Genomic DNA, 17263 nt, shown 5'->3' with positions numbered 1-17263 from the left:
CACGGGATCTGTCATCTCATTTGAGGGTGATGTGTGTCAAAGTGCTCTGAAAGCTGGACCTGAGAATTCCCCGGTCCCTGGTGGCTAGCCCACTGGCTGCCTCCACATCTGCTTCCTTCCCTGTCACCCTGGCCCCTCAGGAGCACAGAGCTGAGGAAAGCCTGTTGTGGCTTTGGCTGTAAGCGCTGACCTTTCTGTGTGGCTGGTATCCTTTCCTCCTATAGGAAGTCTCTCAACAAAAACTCGATGAGATCAAAAATACCTGTGAAATCTTCCAAGGTGTATGCCACGTTGCGTAAGGGGACCCCATGCCTGGACCCCAAGCCTCAGCAAGTGAAGAGGATATTTGAAGCTTTGAAAAGAGGCCTTAAGTAAGACTGGGGTGGGAGGTGGGCTGAGGGGCAAGGGGAGGGGTGACTGTTTTCCCATAGTTTGTTCACTTGTTAAAATTCTTTCTGACCATTTCATTTAGAGGATTAAATCTTGTTTCTCTTCTATGTTCTGCCTCTCAGGGAATACCTCTGTGCCCAGAAAGCTGAGTTGGATTATCTTTCTGGTCGTCACAAAGACACAAGAAGAAATTCCAGACTGGTAAGAGGACTTTGGCTGATTAAGGAATTGTGGTTGTAAGGATCAGATGGGATAAAATATGTAAAACCTTAAAGTTAACTAAGTTTAGCAGTCAGATGCTAGGCTTAGAATCAAGACCAGAATTTGAATTCTACCACAGATGCTCTGTAACCCTCTGACTCTCAGCAGTCACTGAATTTTCTCAGGCTCAGTTTCTTCATCATCAATTAGCCTAACAATATTGCCTTACTCACAATTTTTGCAAAAAGTGTAAAGTACGTTTGAATACCTGTAAGTGCTAACTAAATGTTGCCTGCTATCATGAACACTAGAGAAACTGTCTCATAGGAGAAGGGTCAAAGAAAATTAAATATTCTAGCCTTCCTATAGGCCACCTGCCCATTTTGCCTTCTCTTCTCTTCCTCCTGTGCTGAGCCCTGATGAAAACATGATAATGGGCTAGATTCTGTTAAACATTAAATAGGCAAGACTACTGGTCAATTCAGAGTTCTTTCAATGGAGTTACAGAAAGATGGAGGAGGGAGATACCATAAGGGAGCCGATTTCCCCAGTATTCTTCCCAGAAACAGGCCTAGAAAATCCAAAAAGTCAGAACTACCAAGTATCTACAGGTTTTTAAAAACAAAACAATACTTGAAGAAATAAGCAAACAAATGAAAAGTTGTGTTACAAAACACAAATATTATGCATTATAATCAAACAAAAACCAACCTACATGTTTGGTTTTTTTTAAAGCATCACTGGATTTGATGTCAAAAAGCAGCTTGGTGGGGCAGTTAGGTGTCAAAGTGGATAGAGTATACTGGCCTTGGAGTCAGGAGGACCTGAGTTCAAATCCAGCCTCAGACACTTAACAATTACCTAGCTGTATGGCCTTGGGCAAGTCACTTAACCCCATTGCCTTGCCAAAAAAAAAAAAACCCAAAAGGCACTATAGTAAGGGGGAGAAAGAGAGCACAGATTCAGAGGATGTGTGTTCAAGTCTTGCCTCTTACCTCTTTAACCCTTGGCTTCCCTGGGATAACTCAATTTCCAGTAAAATCTATGAAAATGAGTTTTACTGGCTGGTCCCTTACATCCCCTTTCAGCACTAAATCTATGATCCTATGGCTTAGATTTAAATCCTTGTTCTGTTAACTGTTACTTGAGACATTGGGCAAGTTACTTAATCTACTAGACCTCTATTTCTCAGTCTTGTAGAATAAAGAGATTGAGCTGACTAGTCTCTAAGTACCTTCATTCTGTTAAGTATTTCCCATTTCTCCTATTTGTAACTTTCTTTGCATATATATATATATATACATATATATTTCTATTTCTATTTCTGTTTATACTGTCTCGCCCATTAGACTGTAAGCTCCTTAAGAGTAAGGATGATTTTTTTTTGATTCCTTTAGTCTCACCAGTACTTAGCACAGGGCCTGGTATATAGTAGGCCCTTAATAAACATTGATTGATTTCTCTACTACTCTGACCTGGTTGGGCAGAGGAAACTTTCCATGTTGTTGGGAGTGGATCCCCAAGTGCTGGTCCAGATCACCCTTCCTTCTCTCTGGCATGTGGGTCCTTGATTCTCTCTGCATCCCAGCCCTCTCTGGGAGGATGCTGGGGACTAGGGCTGGTGGATCTCCCCTCAGGTCATGGAGCTTCGAGGCCTGTCCACGCTGCTGGTTGGCACAGTGACCTGTGAGCTCGAGGACTTCTTCACTACTCGGCCCCAGACCGTCATTGTGGATATCACTGAACTGGGGACTATTAAGCTGCAACTGGAAGTTACCTGGAAGTGAGTATAGCTTCTCCCAACCTGTACCCCATCATCCCCACAAAAGGGAATTAAAATGCTCCCTGGCCCCAGGTAGGACCCTGAAAGCTCTATCTGTCCACAGAATGGACTCCCTGGACTAAAATCTTCCTGCCTGGCCTTCCTTGGACCCCAAGGTACCAGCCTCCAGGCTCTGAAAGCTTTCAGCCTTGGGTCTCTGATGGGGTTTGGTGGCTCCCTCCTGTGGCCCTCTAACACATGGCAGCCTCATCTGCTGTTCACTCTGGGGAGAGACAACTTACATCTAAATGGCTGCGATGATGGGGATGGGTGGGTGGGTGGGTGGCACATTCTCCCAACCACCCCCCCCCCCCAGCTTCCAGACTGCTTTACTTTGGGCAGAAGAGCAAAGGATTCCAGCCTTGGCTGACTAGCCTCAACCTCATCTGCTCCAATTGAAAGACTATTGGAATAGTAACACCTGGGCAGGGGCAAGAACTTGCAGGAATGGGGTAAAAGGGATAGAATGAAAGCATGAAAATTTCTTTTATTCTCCCTCCACTCCTGTCCTCAAAGTTTTAGTTGCTTTTTCACATATGGAAAGTCAAAGGTCAGGCTAGACCTGACCAATATACTTCTTTTTTTGTTTTAGATTTTTTTTCCAAGGCAATGGGGTTAAGTGGCTTGCCCAAGGCCACACAATTAGGTAATTATTAAATGTCTGAGGTCTGATTTGAACCCAGGTACTCCTGACTCCAAGGCTGGTACTCTATCCATTGCACCACCTAGCCGCCCCCAATATACTTTTTTTTTTTTTTTTTTTTAGGTTTTTTGCAAGGCAAACAGGGTTAAGTGGCTTGCCCAAGGCCACACAGCTAGGTAATTATTAGGTGTCTGAGATCAGATCTGAACCCAGGTACTCCTGACTACAGGGCCAGTGTTTTATCCAGTATGCCACCTAGCCACCCCGCCCAATATACTTTTTAAAACAATACAAAAAAGATATCCTGGTGTCTCATTTTGGTGTCTTTTTGGTAATTTGTGGCTCAGTTTCCTTCTGCAGAGAAAATTTAGTTTTTTCCCCTACATGAAGCTAGCCCTCCTATTTCTAACCAGGCCTGGATCAATTCCCCTAGGTAAAGACATTCATCTGGTGAAAGTGCATGTCTCAGTTTGGGCCTAGTTAAACTGTCTAAGAGCAGATAAAGGGACCCAGTGCTTTTAGCCTCTGTTTTACAGGCTTCTGGCTGGATGAAGTTAGATAAATGTGAGGAAAATCTGGAAATCTAGCAGACTGCAAGATCAGTTGTAGTCAAGGGTGAAAGAGCATCCAGCACAAATGTGATTGTGGCTTGTACTGAGAGGTAATGTCCTTTTCCTCTGTACCCACCAGAGTCCTATTGCACTTGCTTTTCATTTTGGGGTGACATATTTTAGAAGGGTCATTGGTAAACTGGACCTTGTCCTGGGACAGGCACCCAGGCCAATGAAGGGACTAGAGGCCAGGACAGACAAACCTTTTGTGGTTGGGGACGTTTCAGTCCCAGACATGTGAGGTTGTTCCTCCAAGTATTTGAAGGGCAGGTATGAGGAGGGAGGGATCAGTCTGCTTGGTTATAAATGGAACTAGTCTCAAGGGGTGGAAATGAATTGGGTATTTTTTGTTTGCTTTTGTTTGTTTGTTTTGCTTTGTTTTTGGCTCCATGGAAGGAGAAAATTCCTAAAAAAGATCTGTGTTGGGAGGTAGTGGCTCTCCATCCCTGCAGCTCTCAGTAGAGGGTAGATGACCACTATTTTGCTGTATAAAAGATTCCTACTTGAGAATGGGTTAGAGTAGGCATCCACTGTGATCATTTTAATCTAACCCTGTCATTTTGGAGATGAAGAAACTGAAGTGTGGAGAAAAGTTGCTACTTGCTCAAGGTCACATCATGAAGTTATTAACAGGTCTATGACCATCTTTCTCTTCTCAGGTCCCTTACCAAGATTGTATGCTAGCTTCTCTTACTTAAAAAACCTAATGCTTTTTTTTTTTGTTGGCAAGGCAATGGGGTTAATTGACTTGCCCAAGGTCACACAGCAAAGTAATTATTAAGCATCTGAGGCTGGATTTGAACTCAGGTCTTCCTGACTCCAGGACAAGTGCTTTATCTATTGTACTACCTAATGCTTCTTGAAGCATTTTGCTTGTGCTTTTCCCTTGTACTAAATGGTACAGTGGATAGAGTGTTACACTTGAAGTTGGAAAGACCTGAATTCAAATCCTGTCTCTGACACTTATAGGACTAAGCAAGTTTTTAGGTTAATAGATGTATCTGGTCCTTCTAGCATTAACCTCTTTCCAGTTTTCTCATCTGTAAAATGGAGACAAATAAAAACCCCTATGTCACATGGTTGTTGTCAAGATCAAATAACATTTAAAGTGCTCTCCAAACCTAAAAGAGTTAAAAAGTGAAAAGGACCCAGTCCTGGACAAGAGAAAGTTTCCAAATAATAATTTATAGGTGATTGGGGTTTTAGAGAGAATTAGATTGCAGTGATTAAATCAAATAGCATAAGACTTACAAGGCTGGAAATTCAGTTATCACTTGACAAAGAAACTAACGCCCCAGAGGTAAAAAATGACTTGTCCAGGACCTAAACCAAGATCTCTTACATCCATCTCAGGGTTGGTTGTTTTTATTCCCTCTCTCTCCTTAAGCTACATTTTCCTCAATGACAGGGGCAGACTGTGATTTCTAGAACTTACTCATGCCCACAGGACTAGTTTTGACACCATCTCAGGATTATCAAAGGGGAATACCCCACAGAGCAGGGCAGGGAGACTTTGCCAGAGCATTCTGAGTTGGTGATTCAAGGTGAACTCCCCAGGGCAAGAAAAGGCTTGGGGAATCATGGAATTTAGAGCTGGCCAGGACCTTAGAGAGAAATTGGTTATTGGTAATTAGGTGTTCAGGAAGAAATTTGGGAAAACCTGGACTCAAATCTGGTCTCAGACACTGACTGGCTGGGTGATCCTGAGCAAGTCACTTGATCTGTCTACCTTAGTTTCCTCATCTGTAAAATGATGATAACACCTCCTTCCCATGGTGTTGTGAGGATCAATTGAGAGTATGAAAAGCACTTCACAAACCTTAAAGTACTATATAAATACAAGTGGTTATTTAATTTGATTTCATTTCACAGTTGAGGGAACTAGGGCTGAGAAGTTGTCTAATTGAAGTGGGTATTCATTGGATCTAAAATCTAGTTGTTATGATCATAATATTTAATAAAATCTCAAAAGCATCTAGCCAGATTAAGAGCTGGAGGGCCATGCTGGGCCCTGATCCCTGGCTCTACAGTTCACATGAGACAGCAGCAGGAGGGGTGGGTTGAAGAAGGCATCATCCCTGACCTCAGCCTTCTTTCTTGGGCATGGCTGGGGCCTAGTCTTGGCCCCCTGCCAAGCAGCTACACTGCTACAGTGGACAGGGACATGACCCTAGGGCTGATTCTGGGATGGCCAGGAGTGGTCACACCTTGCATTTACTCCTGAGCAGCAGGTGATTCTTTACTGTATTTATTCCTTCTTAGGGGAAAAAGGGCTAGAAACAGTTTCTCTCTTCTAGAAACAGTTCCTCCTCCCCCCAGGGAGCTCTTGTCTCCTAACTGCTGTTTCTATTCTGAAGAGGTGATATAGTGAATAAAGGCTGGGCCTGGAATCAGGAAGAACTGAGTTCAAATCCAGCCTCAGACACTTAGGAACTGGGACCTTTGGGTTTGCCTTAATCCATGGAGAAGGAAATGGCAAATGTCTATGTCTGTGGTGTGTGTGTGTGTGTCTGTGTGTGTATATATAACTAGTCCTTAACTTTGTGTGAGTACTAGATACTAGATAATGGTAGGAAAGTAAAAGAGAATGTTTATGTTAAACTTATAGGAAATAGGGACTTGGGTTCCTGCAACCACCAAGTATATTCTTTTGTTAGAGGCTGATGAAAATGCTCTTTTTGCATGTAACTTCTCATAACAAAATGTTAATTCTGGTATGTGCTTTTCCTAAAACAGTAAGCAAAAACTAACCCATACACTGCAGGGGAGAGGGGAAGCAACAAGAGGGCCAGGGGTTGCATGTTGGAAGGACTCCCCCATTCATCTGTCAGCAGGAACTCTCTTTGGGTCAGTTCTTCCCCACGAGGCCCCTGACCACCATCCATTTACCCACAAACCTAGCCGCTTTTCCATTTTCTTTTTTCCAATTCAGTCATCACACCCACTTGAGAGGTTACTTTAGCACTTTCTGGAGTGGATTCACAAATACTTTTATGAAGACTTTCCTCCTTTTTGCCACTACAAACTTGTACATGGTGCCTCTTATTTTGTTTTCTTTTCTGAGCATAGCCAAGATTATGTGTGCTTACCCACAAGAAATCAAAAATGAAGTTGCTAATAAAAGCATGTAAATTTGAAGTTGCAGAGGTTAATTGCATGAACATTGAGGATCGACTCTATATAGATCCATGAGTGTAAGGATCTCCGTGTCTTATATGTCTAGATCTCTGAAAGCTGGGGCTGTTTTGTATAGATTTTCAGCTGGTAAGCTCAAAGAACGATAAGAGCTTGATAGCTAGGTAGGTGAGCTAGCCTTGAAGTGAGGAATCCCTGGGTCCTGGCCCTCCTTCCAACATGCTGCCGCCATCACTGCAAGTTCCTTCAACTCACATAGAGGCAGCTCTCTAGGACTTGAAGTTGAAGAACAACTGAAGATCTTCATTAGTTCAGGGAGTTTCCAAATCGGGGGAATTCTGACACAAATAAAATCAAAGGTCTGGACCAAAAAGACATATTACTTTGGAGCTAGAAGGGACCCAAAGAGCCTACCTCCATGCACCCTCTCATTTCATAGAAGAGTAAACTGGTTTAAGAGATGAACTGCCCAAAAGGTAGCTGCATATATTGCTTATTCTGCTTTTGGATGTTGCCCCTTCCCCACTCACACTCAATATTTGTTCCTCCCTACCCTGGAGCAGTTGTGGCTCTGACCTCTTCTTCTTTCCCTTTATTTCCCATCACAGGTAAAAGTGGTCTGGGAAGCTTTTCATTATCCTGCATTCTTTTTAAAGCACCATTATATTTAATGGCATCTACCCCACCCCACCCCCACACATTTTTTTTTTGCTTCATATTCCCATTCATTTTCTTTTGCTTAATTTTCTTGCACATTCCTCATCTCTTGGCACTGAGATTCGAGCCTTGTTCACATATGATCTGTGTCCCATCTACAGTGACCTGGAATGTGGTGTTCTTCCTCATTTCCACAATTTCACTCTTGGAATCCCCCGGTTTCCCTCAGGTTTTCACTCCATCAATTACCTTCCGAGAGAGTCCTTTCCTGTACCCCCCCCACCTCTCACCCCAGGTACCACTATACTTCCAATGATATCTACTTTGTGTTGTCTCCCCCTTAGACCATGAGCCCCTTGAGGGCAGGGATGGGTTTCATTTTTGTTTCTATAACCCCACTGCTCAGTAGAGTGATAGGTATTTGAAAAATGAACAGTTGTTTACTTGTTATTTGATTTGCAAGGCTGACTCTGAAGGATGCAGACAAGATAGATAGAGATGGATGTGGACTGCAGTGTCCAGGAAGGCTTCCTGAGGAGCTGGACTTTGAGTTGGAACCCTGAGGAGTGGTTCAGGGCTGGAGGAGGCTCATCAGGGAGGAGAGAAGCAGAGCAGCCCTGGTGCCCAGGCTCCTGGATTGATAGGCACTCTTTAGTCTCAGTTACGGTTGGTGTGTCTCAGCGGCTGGCAACATCTGTTCTGAGCCAAGCAAAGCACTCTCCCCACCCTCCACGGTGCCCTGACACCATGCCCCCCCATAACCCCAGGCATAGTTCCTGGCATACCCCCTGACACTTGGTCTGCCTGGTGGTAGAAAGTCTAACTAGAAACCAGCAGCCCTTGGAGCCACAGATGCTGATCTGGGTTTGATGTAAAAGCCTCCAACCCTTAGAGGGCTCTGGCAAAGCAGAACGTGGTCCTGGGCTGCTTTCAGTTGAAGATGCTTTCCCAAGTCTGTTGCAGAGGGTGTTCTTATGAGGCTGTGGGGATGGGCTCCATGACATCAGAAGCCCTTTCTTGGAGGGCGTGATGCCTGTCCATTCTCCTGTCACTCAATAATCATTCAATTCAATTGTTTTTAGTCACATCTTTGTTTTGCAAAGATACTGGAGTGGTTTACCATTTTCTTCAATTCATTTTAAGTGGCTTGGCCTAGGTCACTCAGTAAACTGTTTATCTGTCTTTGAAACAAATCTGGTTCTGTAAAGCTAATCCCCAGAGCAGGATTGCAGGGGACCCCAAAAGCAACAATACCTTTAAAAAAGTGTGTGTGTGTGTGGGGGGTGCGGCGGCTAGGTGGTGCAGTGGATAGAGCACCAGCCCTGGAGTCTCTGAGTTCAAATCCAGCCTCAGACACTTAATAATTACTTAGCTGTGTGGCCTTGGGCAAGCCACTTAACCCCATTGCCTTGTAAAAACCTAAAAAAAACAAACAAAAAAAAGAATGTGGGGGGAGTAGTCTTCTGGGTCAGAGCTGGTGCTTTGAGGCACAGAGGCAAATACCTAGAGCTGGCCCTATAGTTGAAACTAGAGTACCAGAGTCCTTTAGCTGAATCTCAAAAGAAACCAGGGAAATTGGAAGACTGAGAAAGTGAGGCTCAGAGAAATGATCATCTTACTTTTTTAAAATTTTTATTTATTTTAGGAAATGGGATTAAGTGACTTGCCCAAAGTTACATGGCTAGGCAATTATTAAAGTATCTGAGGCTAGATTTGAACTCAGGTCCTCCTGACTCCAGGGCTGGTGCTCTATCCACTGTACCACCTAGCTGCCCCAATGATCATCTTTCTTAACCTTTTTTGGGTTCATTCTTGGACAAAATGTCCATTGGTATTCTAGTGAAGCCTAAGGCCTCTTAAGAATTAAAGTTCTTAAATGCACAAAATAAAACATATGAGATTAAAAAGGAAACCAAAGGTTAGTGAAAATAAAGATATAAATTTTTCCTATCCAGGTTCAAAGATTTGTCCCTACTTCTTCACCAGAACTCTTGATCTAATTCAACCCCTTGATTTTACCGAAGAGAAGGAAATGACAAAATTGACTGCTTGCTCTCTGGTCTCCTATTTCTATACTTTTCCACTAGTGGTCTCAGCTCTTGAACTCAGGGCTGCCTATGTTCCACTATGATACATTTATTCAATCTAAAAGATTTCCACCATCCCAAGTTAGCTGGCAGAGACTTGTTTAGCTTTATCCTCTTCCCAGATCCCACTGGTAAGGGCTCGATAGTCTCTTCCTCATGTCTAGATTATTATTTTTTTCTTTTAAGGCATCCAAGGTTAAGTGACTTGCCCAGGCTGGTGCTCTAACTACTGTGCCAATTAATTGCCCCATCATGTCTAGATTCTTCAGGTTCTTGTCAGCTTAGGACCATAGTCTCATAGTTGAGCATTTTTTCTTCCACCCAAGACCTGGATATTGGAACTGATATGAATTTGACCCAAGAGCTGGCATGGGAAAGTGTGGGTTACCACAAAACTGAAAGGTCTGAGCATAGTATGTTCACGGAGCCACCAACTTCCATTGCCTTGCATACATTTTTCTTTAAAAAATATTTTTATTAATTTGTTTTTACATCACCTATATTTCCTCCTTTTATTTTCCCTTTCTACTTTCCCAGACAACCATCCCATATAATGAAGAATTTCATTATTATATGTTTTTTAAAATCCAACCAATCCATTCTTAAAAACCCTGACTATTATATAATATTCTTTACCCATGGGATGACTCCTTTCCCCACCTCTGTAAAGGAGAGAGAAGAAATGTTTTCTTATGTTTCCTCTTTGGGCTAAACTATTTTTTTGAAATTTTGTAGTATTCATTTTCACATACTTACATTTGCTTCATTAAATATTTCCCAAGTACATGTAAAACAAATTTTTAACAGCCATTTAAAAAAAATTTGAATTCCAAATTCTCTACCTCCTTCCCACCCCTCCCCCTCCTTAAAAAGGCAAGCAATCTATTTTCATAGTTAAAGTAGTTGTGTATTGTATTTTCTTGGCTCTTCTGTACTTTGCATCAGTTTATATAGGTCCTCTCATGTTTCTCTATAGTCATCATAGTCATTGTTATAGTAAGGTAATATTCCTTTCACTTCATGTGCCATAGTTTATTTATCTATTACTCAGTTTATGAATATCTACTTTGTTACCACAAAAGAGCAGTTTTTCTTTCTTTTAAAAGTAATTAAATTTCATTTTTAATGAATTTTTAAAAATAGATTTTTCTTTCAAGCTCTTATCACTACTGAAAAAAGAAAACAACCTAATAAATATACAGTCAAGTACACACACATTTCTTCATTTGTGTCTCATTCTACACCTGGCACTCTATTCACCTATCACTCAGTGGTGCTGTCAAGAAACCTAATTATCTGGAAATTGTACCTCCAAGGTAGACCAGTACTCCAACAGTGGTGTCAGAGGAAGGCCCCAGTAGAACACAGGTAAACAAGCACAAAAGGGCCTGTTGTGGTTTTCTGTGAAACATTAAAATCCCAGTAATATCTTTATTTTATTTCATTTTTTGCAAAGGGAGATGTCCCTGAGGCTTGGCTAACACCCAGACCTCTCTCTTCTGCCTTCCCAGCCCCTTTGACACAGAGAGCTTCTTGATGTCCCCTGGAATCTGCAGGTTTTCAGTGGGAAGCAGAAAAGGCTCCTTGTATACTTGGACACCTCCAAATACTCCAAGCTTCAGGGAAAAGTATTATCTTGTGAGTATTTGAGACTATTTCTCTCCTCCCCTTAACCTTCATCTCCCCCCTTCCCCTCCCAATTTAGCCTAGTACCCTTATCTAACACCTTCCCAGTACTGGCTGGTGATGAAGCAGTTTAATCCAGTTCCAATCCTCCTAACAGTGAGGCAGCTGTGGTCATCCGAACCCTGAGGATGGAAAAGATCAGAGTTCAGAATGTTGCCAGCCTAGCATTTCCCTACTCCACATTTTTTAAACCAGCACAATTCTTACTGCTGTTTTCCATCACAATGGAAAAAAAGAAAACAGTCTTATAGAACAATAGATTTATAGTTGAAAAGATCCTTTGAGACCCTCTAGTCCAGGGATGTCCAACTTTTTTAGCTCTTCTGGGCCACATCACCCAGTGGAAGCAATTCTATATGTGACCATTGACAAGTTTTTGTTGGGAGATGAGGCCCAGAAAAGCTTAAAAGATGGACACCTCTTGTCTAGTCCAACATCATCACTTTTCAGACAGAAAAAACAGACCTGGCATGATGGAGTGAATTGCCCAAATAGTAAGTGGCAGAACTGGCTAATTTGAATCAAAGTCCTCTGACTTAAAATCTAGTACTGTTTTCTTTCCTTCGTTTAAAAAAAACCCTATTTTTTGGAGGCCATTGGGGTTAAGTGACTTGCTCAGGGTCATACAGCTTGCCTGGGGTCAGATTTGAATTCCTGACTCTAGGTCTGGACCTGCTGTTATTTTTACTGAACCCTGTTGCTGTTGAGCTTCATCCCTGAGGGCAGAGATAAGATTAATGTAGTGAAGTTACAGCTAGTCAAATTTTGATTTAATATAAGGAAGAACCTCATAATTAGAACTGTCGGTCAGTAGAATGGGTTGTCTCACAAAGGAAATTCATTACCAGTCATTAGTGGTGTTAAAGTGGAAGCCGGAGGATTATCTGGGGTGGGGTCTTTCTACACACTAACTGGGAAGTTGGACCAGGTGACCCTGAAGTACCTATCCTACTCAGATTCTGTGATTCAGTCTTTTTCTTTTACCTTCTACCTTTGTTGGACTCAGACCAAAAGTTAATAACTGATTCCTTAATTAGTTCCTTCATTAGTTAGGTTCCTTTTACTTTTGGGGGACAATAATAAAACTGCTATAGTAGAAAACTATTTCCAATGATAATATTGCCTCTACTTTCATTTTGGATTGTCCTGCTTCAAACTCACCCACCAATCTGCCAGATTTAAAGTTAATCCACTCTTTCTGATTAAATGTTTACTGAGAAACCTTGCCAGAAATAGGTAATGTGTTTCTTTGTGGGAAGAAAAAAGCCTGGAGAAATTTAAACTTGGACAAACTATGGAGACACAAGCAGAAAATAATTTTGGGGGGAATTTCTACCCACCTCCCAATTAAAGGAACAGGAGACATTAATTGAGGAGGGTGTGTTACTATAGATTCCTTATCCTAAGATGGTAGATTGGGAAATGAATTGCAAGCTACATAAATTGAAATAAATTACCTGGGAGAGTTGAGAGTTAATTAAACAAACATTTATTATCTACCATGAGCAAAGCACATAGAGGCACAATATAGAATGTTCTGGTTAGCCGGATATTCTGCTTATTAGAGAGGGAGCCTTTGGAACTCCCATAAGACACTCCTCTTCACCCACTACCTTGTTGTGGTATCTATAAACCCTTGCCAGAAGAATGCAAAACTCCCATATCAAGAACAAAGGCTCAAGCATTAGTCTGAGGAGGGACTGTGTCTCCTCTAAAGCCCAGAGAAGCTCCCTCCATCACCAGCATTGTTGCAGAATGACAAATTTGTCAGCTGGCAGAACCCTCAACAATCATGTTATCTCCTAAATCAAAGAGGTTTGTCATCTATCATGGGGGTACCTACTCTGATGTAATCACAGATCTTTGACCTAAATATGACAAGCATATAAACTTTATAAAGGACAGAACTTTTTTTTAATCAGTTAGAACCCATTTACACATTTTGGGTCATAATGTTACCCTCTCAAGGAGTATATTGGATATTCTACCTTTATGTATTTATTGGTATTGGGATTAAGTAGCAATGATGATGCATTTCTCTGGTTCCTGAAGCCTGTATTCACCCTTTCCCAGTCTCTCTTCCAGCAGCCACAGCAAGGCCAAGAAGGCCAGAAGAATAGACCCCCCACTCACTCTTTGTTGAACTACCTGTCCGATAGTGACTTGAGTATGCATCTTCAGGGGAAGAGCACTGAGCAACCAGAGATGACTGAGGTGGATTCTTTCAGTTCAGATGACCCCAGAGAGACAGAAATGGGGACCTCAGCTTCTACCTCAGATGCAGGGCTTCCTCTCTTGGTTCCTTGTCCTGATGTTTCTGTAGGAGAGGAGCAACAGGTACCCTCAGCTCCATGCTCAGAGGGGGTCCTGCCAAAGACATCTCCAGGGGCTGGAGACTGGCACGTGGTGGGCCCTAGCCAACTCACCTTTGGAACCAATGACCCAATGGAGCTGCTCAGCTCCAGCCTGCTGCAGAACTCCTTGCACCAAGAAGGTGTGATGTTTGACAGCCAGCAAAACCTGGGGAAGCTGGGGAAAGCGAAGCCTGAAGACACAAGGGATGGCACAATCCAGTCTGTGGAGAAACCCCTGCAGGAGGTCTTAGATTTACTTAAACTGATGAATCCCAGGCAGACGCAGCTTCGGGAACTAGAGTACCAGGTTCTCTGCCTCAGGGATCGATTAAAGGTATAACTTGTTTTACTGATGGTAACAATAAAGGCAACATATTTATATGTGCTTTAGGGGCACATAGAATTTTCATTTCAATTATCTCATTCCTTTCAACAACAAACGCTTATTAAACACCGACTGCATATAGGACACTGTGCTCATGATTGAAGGGGAGAGCAGGGACTACGGCAGTCAGCCCTTAAAGCAGCTCTGTCATCATGAAGCTTATGGTCTGTTGGGAGATAGGATGTAAGTGGGTTTAACTAGTGCACAGAAAGTCCAAAAGGTGGGTCTCCAGTTTCTTGCCTTCTCAGTGGGAAAGTGATAGAGGAATGGGGGAGGAGGGGATTTGGAATTGAGAATAGAAAGTAAAAAAAATTTAAAAAGGAAAGTATTTTAGAGAGATGCAGAAAAAAAATGCAGCGTGAAGCGACAATCCATGGCAGACAAAGAAGGCTTCCTGGAGAAAGTTGAGTTAATCCTTAAAGGATGAGGACACAAGGCAAGAGGAAGGCTTTCCAACCCAAGGAATAAGTAGTGAAGCTCATTTGTTTTCCTAAATGTCCTATGATGGAGTTGAGCTAAGTAGTGACATCTCCATTTTGCAGAAGAGAAGGGAAGTAATTGATTTAAGATTCCTGGGGATTCAATCCGGGGTCTTCTGACTCCAAATTTAGGACCCTTTCTTTTACCCTGTCTTTTTTTTTATCATCTTCATCTTTATCATCACCATCATCATTATCATTCTAACTGGGCCATTTCTCCTAAGTTACACTAACTCTCAAAGATAACTTCAGATTAACTCCTGGTTTTATAAATAACACCAGTTTTGGAGATTTAAGTTTTAGCTTTGCCTTTGCCACTTACTGGCTTGAGCAAGTCGTTTTTTCCCCTCAGTTTCACTGTCTGTAAAATGGGGATGATAATTTCTTCCTTATCTATCTCATAGGATTGTTATAAAGATTAAATGAGCATCAGGCAATAAACATTAAACACCTACTCTCAACCAGCTGCTCAGCACTGGGGATACAAAAGGAGACAAAAGACAGCCCCTGCCCTGAAGGAAATGCTGTGAAAGCATTCAATAAACTGTAAGAAATAGGGACCAGATCATGATATTATTGGGAGAGGGAGTAGCCCTTCCTCTGCCAATTTGATGCTCCTCTGTAACTTATTTTTTTTTCCATTGATATTTTATTTTAGTTTTCCAATTACATATTACAAAAGTTTTTATGCATATTTTTAACTTACATAATTTCCTTTCACCCTGCCTTCCTACTCCCCTCCCTTTAGCAGCAGCAGTCAGGTGAATATTATATATACCTGTTTGTGTTTAACATGTTTATAGATTAGTAATTTTTGAAGGAGGAATTAGGATTAAGGAAAAAGAAAGAAAACCTTGAGATGGAAAAGAAATATATAAGAGGAATTTAAAAATGAATGTAGTGTTCGTTTGGATTCCATAGGGGTTTTTGTTTTGTTTTGTTTTTTTCCCTCTTTATGGAGATAGCATTGTCCATGGCCAGTCCCTAGCTCTCTGAAATGCTGAGAGGAGCTGCATCCATCCAGTACAACTTATTTTCTTAGAGGTGAAGTGGCATCACAGCCAGCTGGGTTCAAATGCTGACCCTGGCCCTTACTAGCTGTGTGGTCATGGGCAGGATACCTCACTGAGTCTCTGTTTCATCATCAGTAAAGTAGGGATGATAAATATCAGGACTGTCTTCTGGGTCTTTTGTAAATCTGGTGCCTTATAAAGCATTATTAGAAATCCATTCCTATTGTGTATTTTTCTTTGCAATTCAACCATCCTAGGCAGACAAGTACAGTTCTTCATGGAAGGAATCATTAAGGGTCCTTTCATTGTTAGGGCTCTAGCCAGTAGATCTTGCTCACTGTACTTTGCATAGGGAGATTTTTGGCCCCCCTCATTTCAGTCTGCTTGCCAGATAATGTTACTGGTCTACTACGTAGATACTGCTCTTAAGTCTTTTCTTCCTGCCCATTTCCTGATAGCCCAAGGTCACTAACCAGGAACATTCATCCATGGAGAGTTTGATGGAGACCATATTGGAAAGTTTTGACTTTTTAAATGCTGACTTCAACCCAGATGAGCTTTCTCTGTTTGGCAGTGGCCAAGCCCACAGCATAAAGTGAGTAGATCCCAACCCCAGGGAAGACTTCTCCTGTCTTAGAACTTCATTTCTAATTGATTTTCTTTCTGTTGTCTAATCTATCTGTTGCCCAATTGACATCAGCCTCTTCCATGACCAAGCTTCAGAACAATGTGTCCAGGAGATAAAGGTGTTGAAGTTCAAAGCAGTGATTGTCCATGTTTTGATTTTTGGTGGTTCATCCCTCCCTCAGTGTGTGGCAAACCACTTCTCTTTGGACCTCTTTCCTCCTTCTGTAGAATGTAATAGAGTACATGAATTCTAAGGTCTTTACTCATTTAGTATTCTGCTTTTGAGTTTATAACATACAACTAAATTCTTTTTTTGTTGTTGGACAGTGGTGTTAGGTGACTTGTCCAAGGACACACAGCTATTAAGTATCGAGCATCTGAGATCAGTTTTGAACTCCAGTCTTTCTGACTACAGCACAAGTGCTCTACTCACTGTGCCACCTGGCTGCCCCCAATCTAAATTCTTATTAAGCAGCTATGTATAAGGCCCAGTACAATGTGTTTATTTCTTTTGCCTTTTTTTTTGAAACAGCCAGAATCTGGTTAGGTTTGAATCTTAAACTCACAGAATATTAGTATCTGACATTCATGTAATAAGGACATTGATGCCCAAAGAGAAATGACTATCCAAGCTTCAGAGGTAGTAAGGGGCAGGACTAGCACTTGACCTGAAGTCTTCTGAATTTAAGTTTACTTCTCTTCTCATCATACTATGTGGCCCCTTGAGACCTCCATATTATATAGGTTCACCTATCAACTTCTAGCTTCCCAACTGAAAATCTCTCTCTCTCTCTCTCTCTCTCTCTCTCTCTCAAAACCCAAGATAGTATTCTATATTTAGTAAACACATATCTACAAAGACAGTTTAGACCCTTGGGGCCCAGATTTGGATTCTGTAATACAAACAATATAGGGGAGGGGAGGGATGGTTCAAATAATAACCAGTTTCTCACAATCCAATTCAGTAATGATGGCACTTCTCAGTCTCTGAAAGCATCTACCAAAGAACTTACAGCAGGAATTCATGAGCTAGATGTGCTTTTGGTGGTTCATCTCCATGTCTGCAAAGCTCTTTTACAGGTAAAGATCTTTTTTACAGACTCAGGGCCACCAACTATTAATACCAAGTGGGTAGAATGGGAAGGATCCCTAGTCACAAGCGTTTATGAAACA

General features: G+C 41.9%; 1 protein-coding gene across 1 annotated transcript in view; it reads left to right on the top strand.

Annotated features, from left to right (window-relative positions):
* Positions 1-17263, top strand: part of RIPOR3 (RIPOR family member 3) — a 100870-nt gene that overhangs the window by 66153 nt on the left and 17454 nt on the right. Inside the window, exons 3-10 of the mRNA XM_074190103.1 lie at positions 225-371; positions 513-626; positions 1099-1192; positions 2208-2374; positions 11058-11184; positions 13306-13920; positions 15922-16058; positions 17056-17170. Coding sequence (XP_074046204.1) covers positions 225-371; positions 513-626; positions 1099-1192; positions 2208-2374; positions 11058-11184; positions 13306-13920; positions 15922-16058; positions 17056-17170 — 1516 coding nt within the window. The remainder of the gene's footprint in view (positions 1-224; positions 372-512; positions 627-1098; positions 1193-2207; positions 2375-11057; positions 11185-13305; positions 13921-15921; positions 16059-17055; positions 17171-17263) is intronic.

This window comes from Macrotis lagotis, chromosome 1 (assembly GCF_037893015.1).
Source record: "Macrotis lagotis isolate mMagLag1 chromosome 1, bilby.v1.9.chrom.fasta, whole genome shotgun sequence".
Taxonomy (NCBI): domain Eukaryota; kingdom Metazoa; phylum Chordata; class Mammalia; order Peramelemorphia; family Peramelidae; genus Macrotis; species Macrotis lagotis.
Note: the sequence above shows the minus strand (reverse complement) of the source record. Positions and strands in the feature narration are given on the sequence as shown.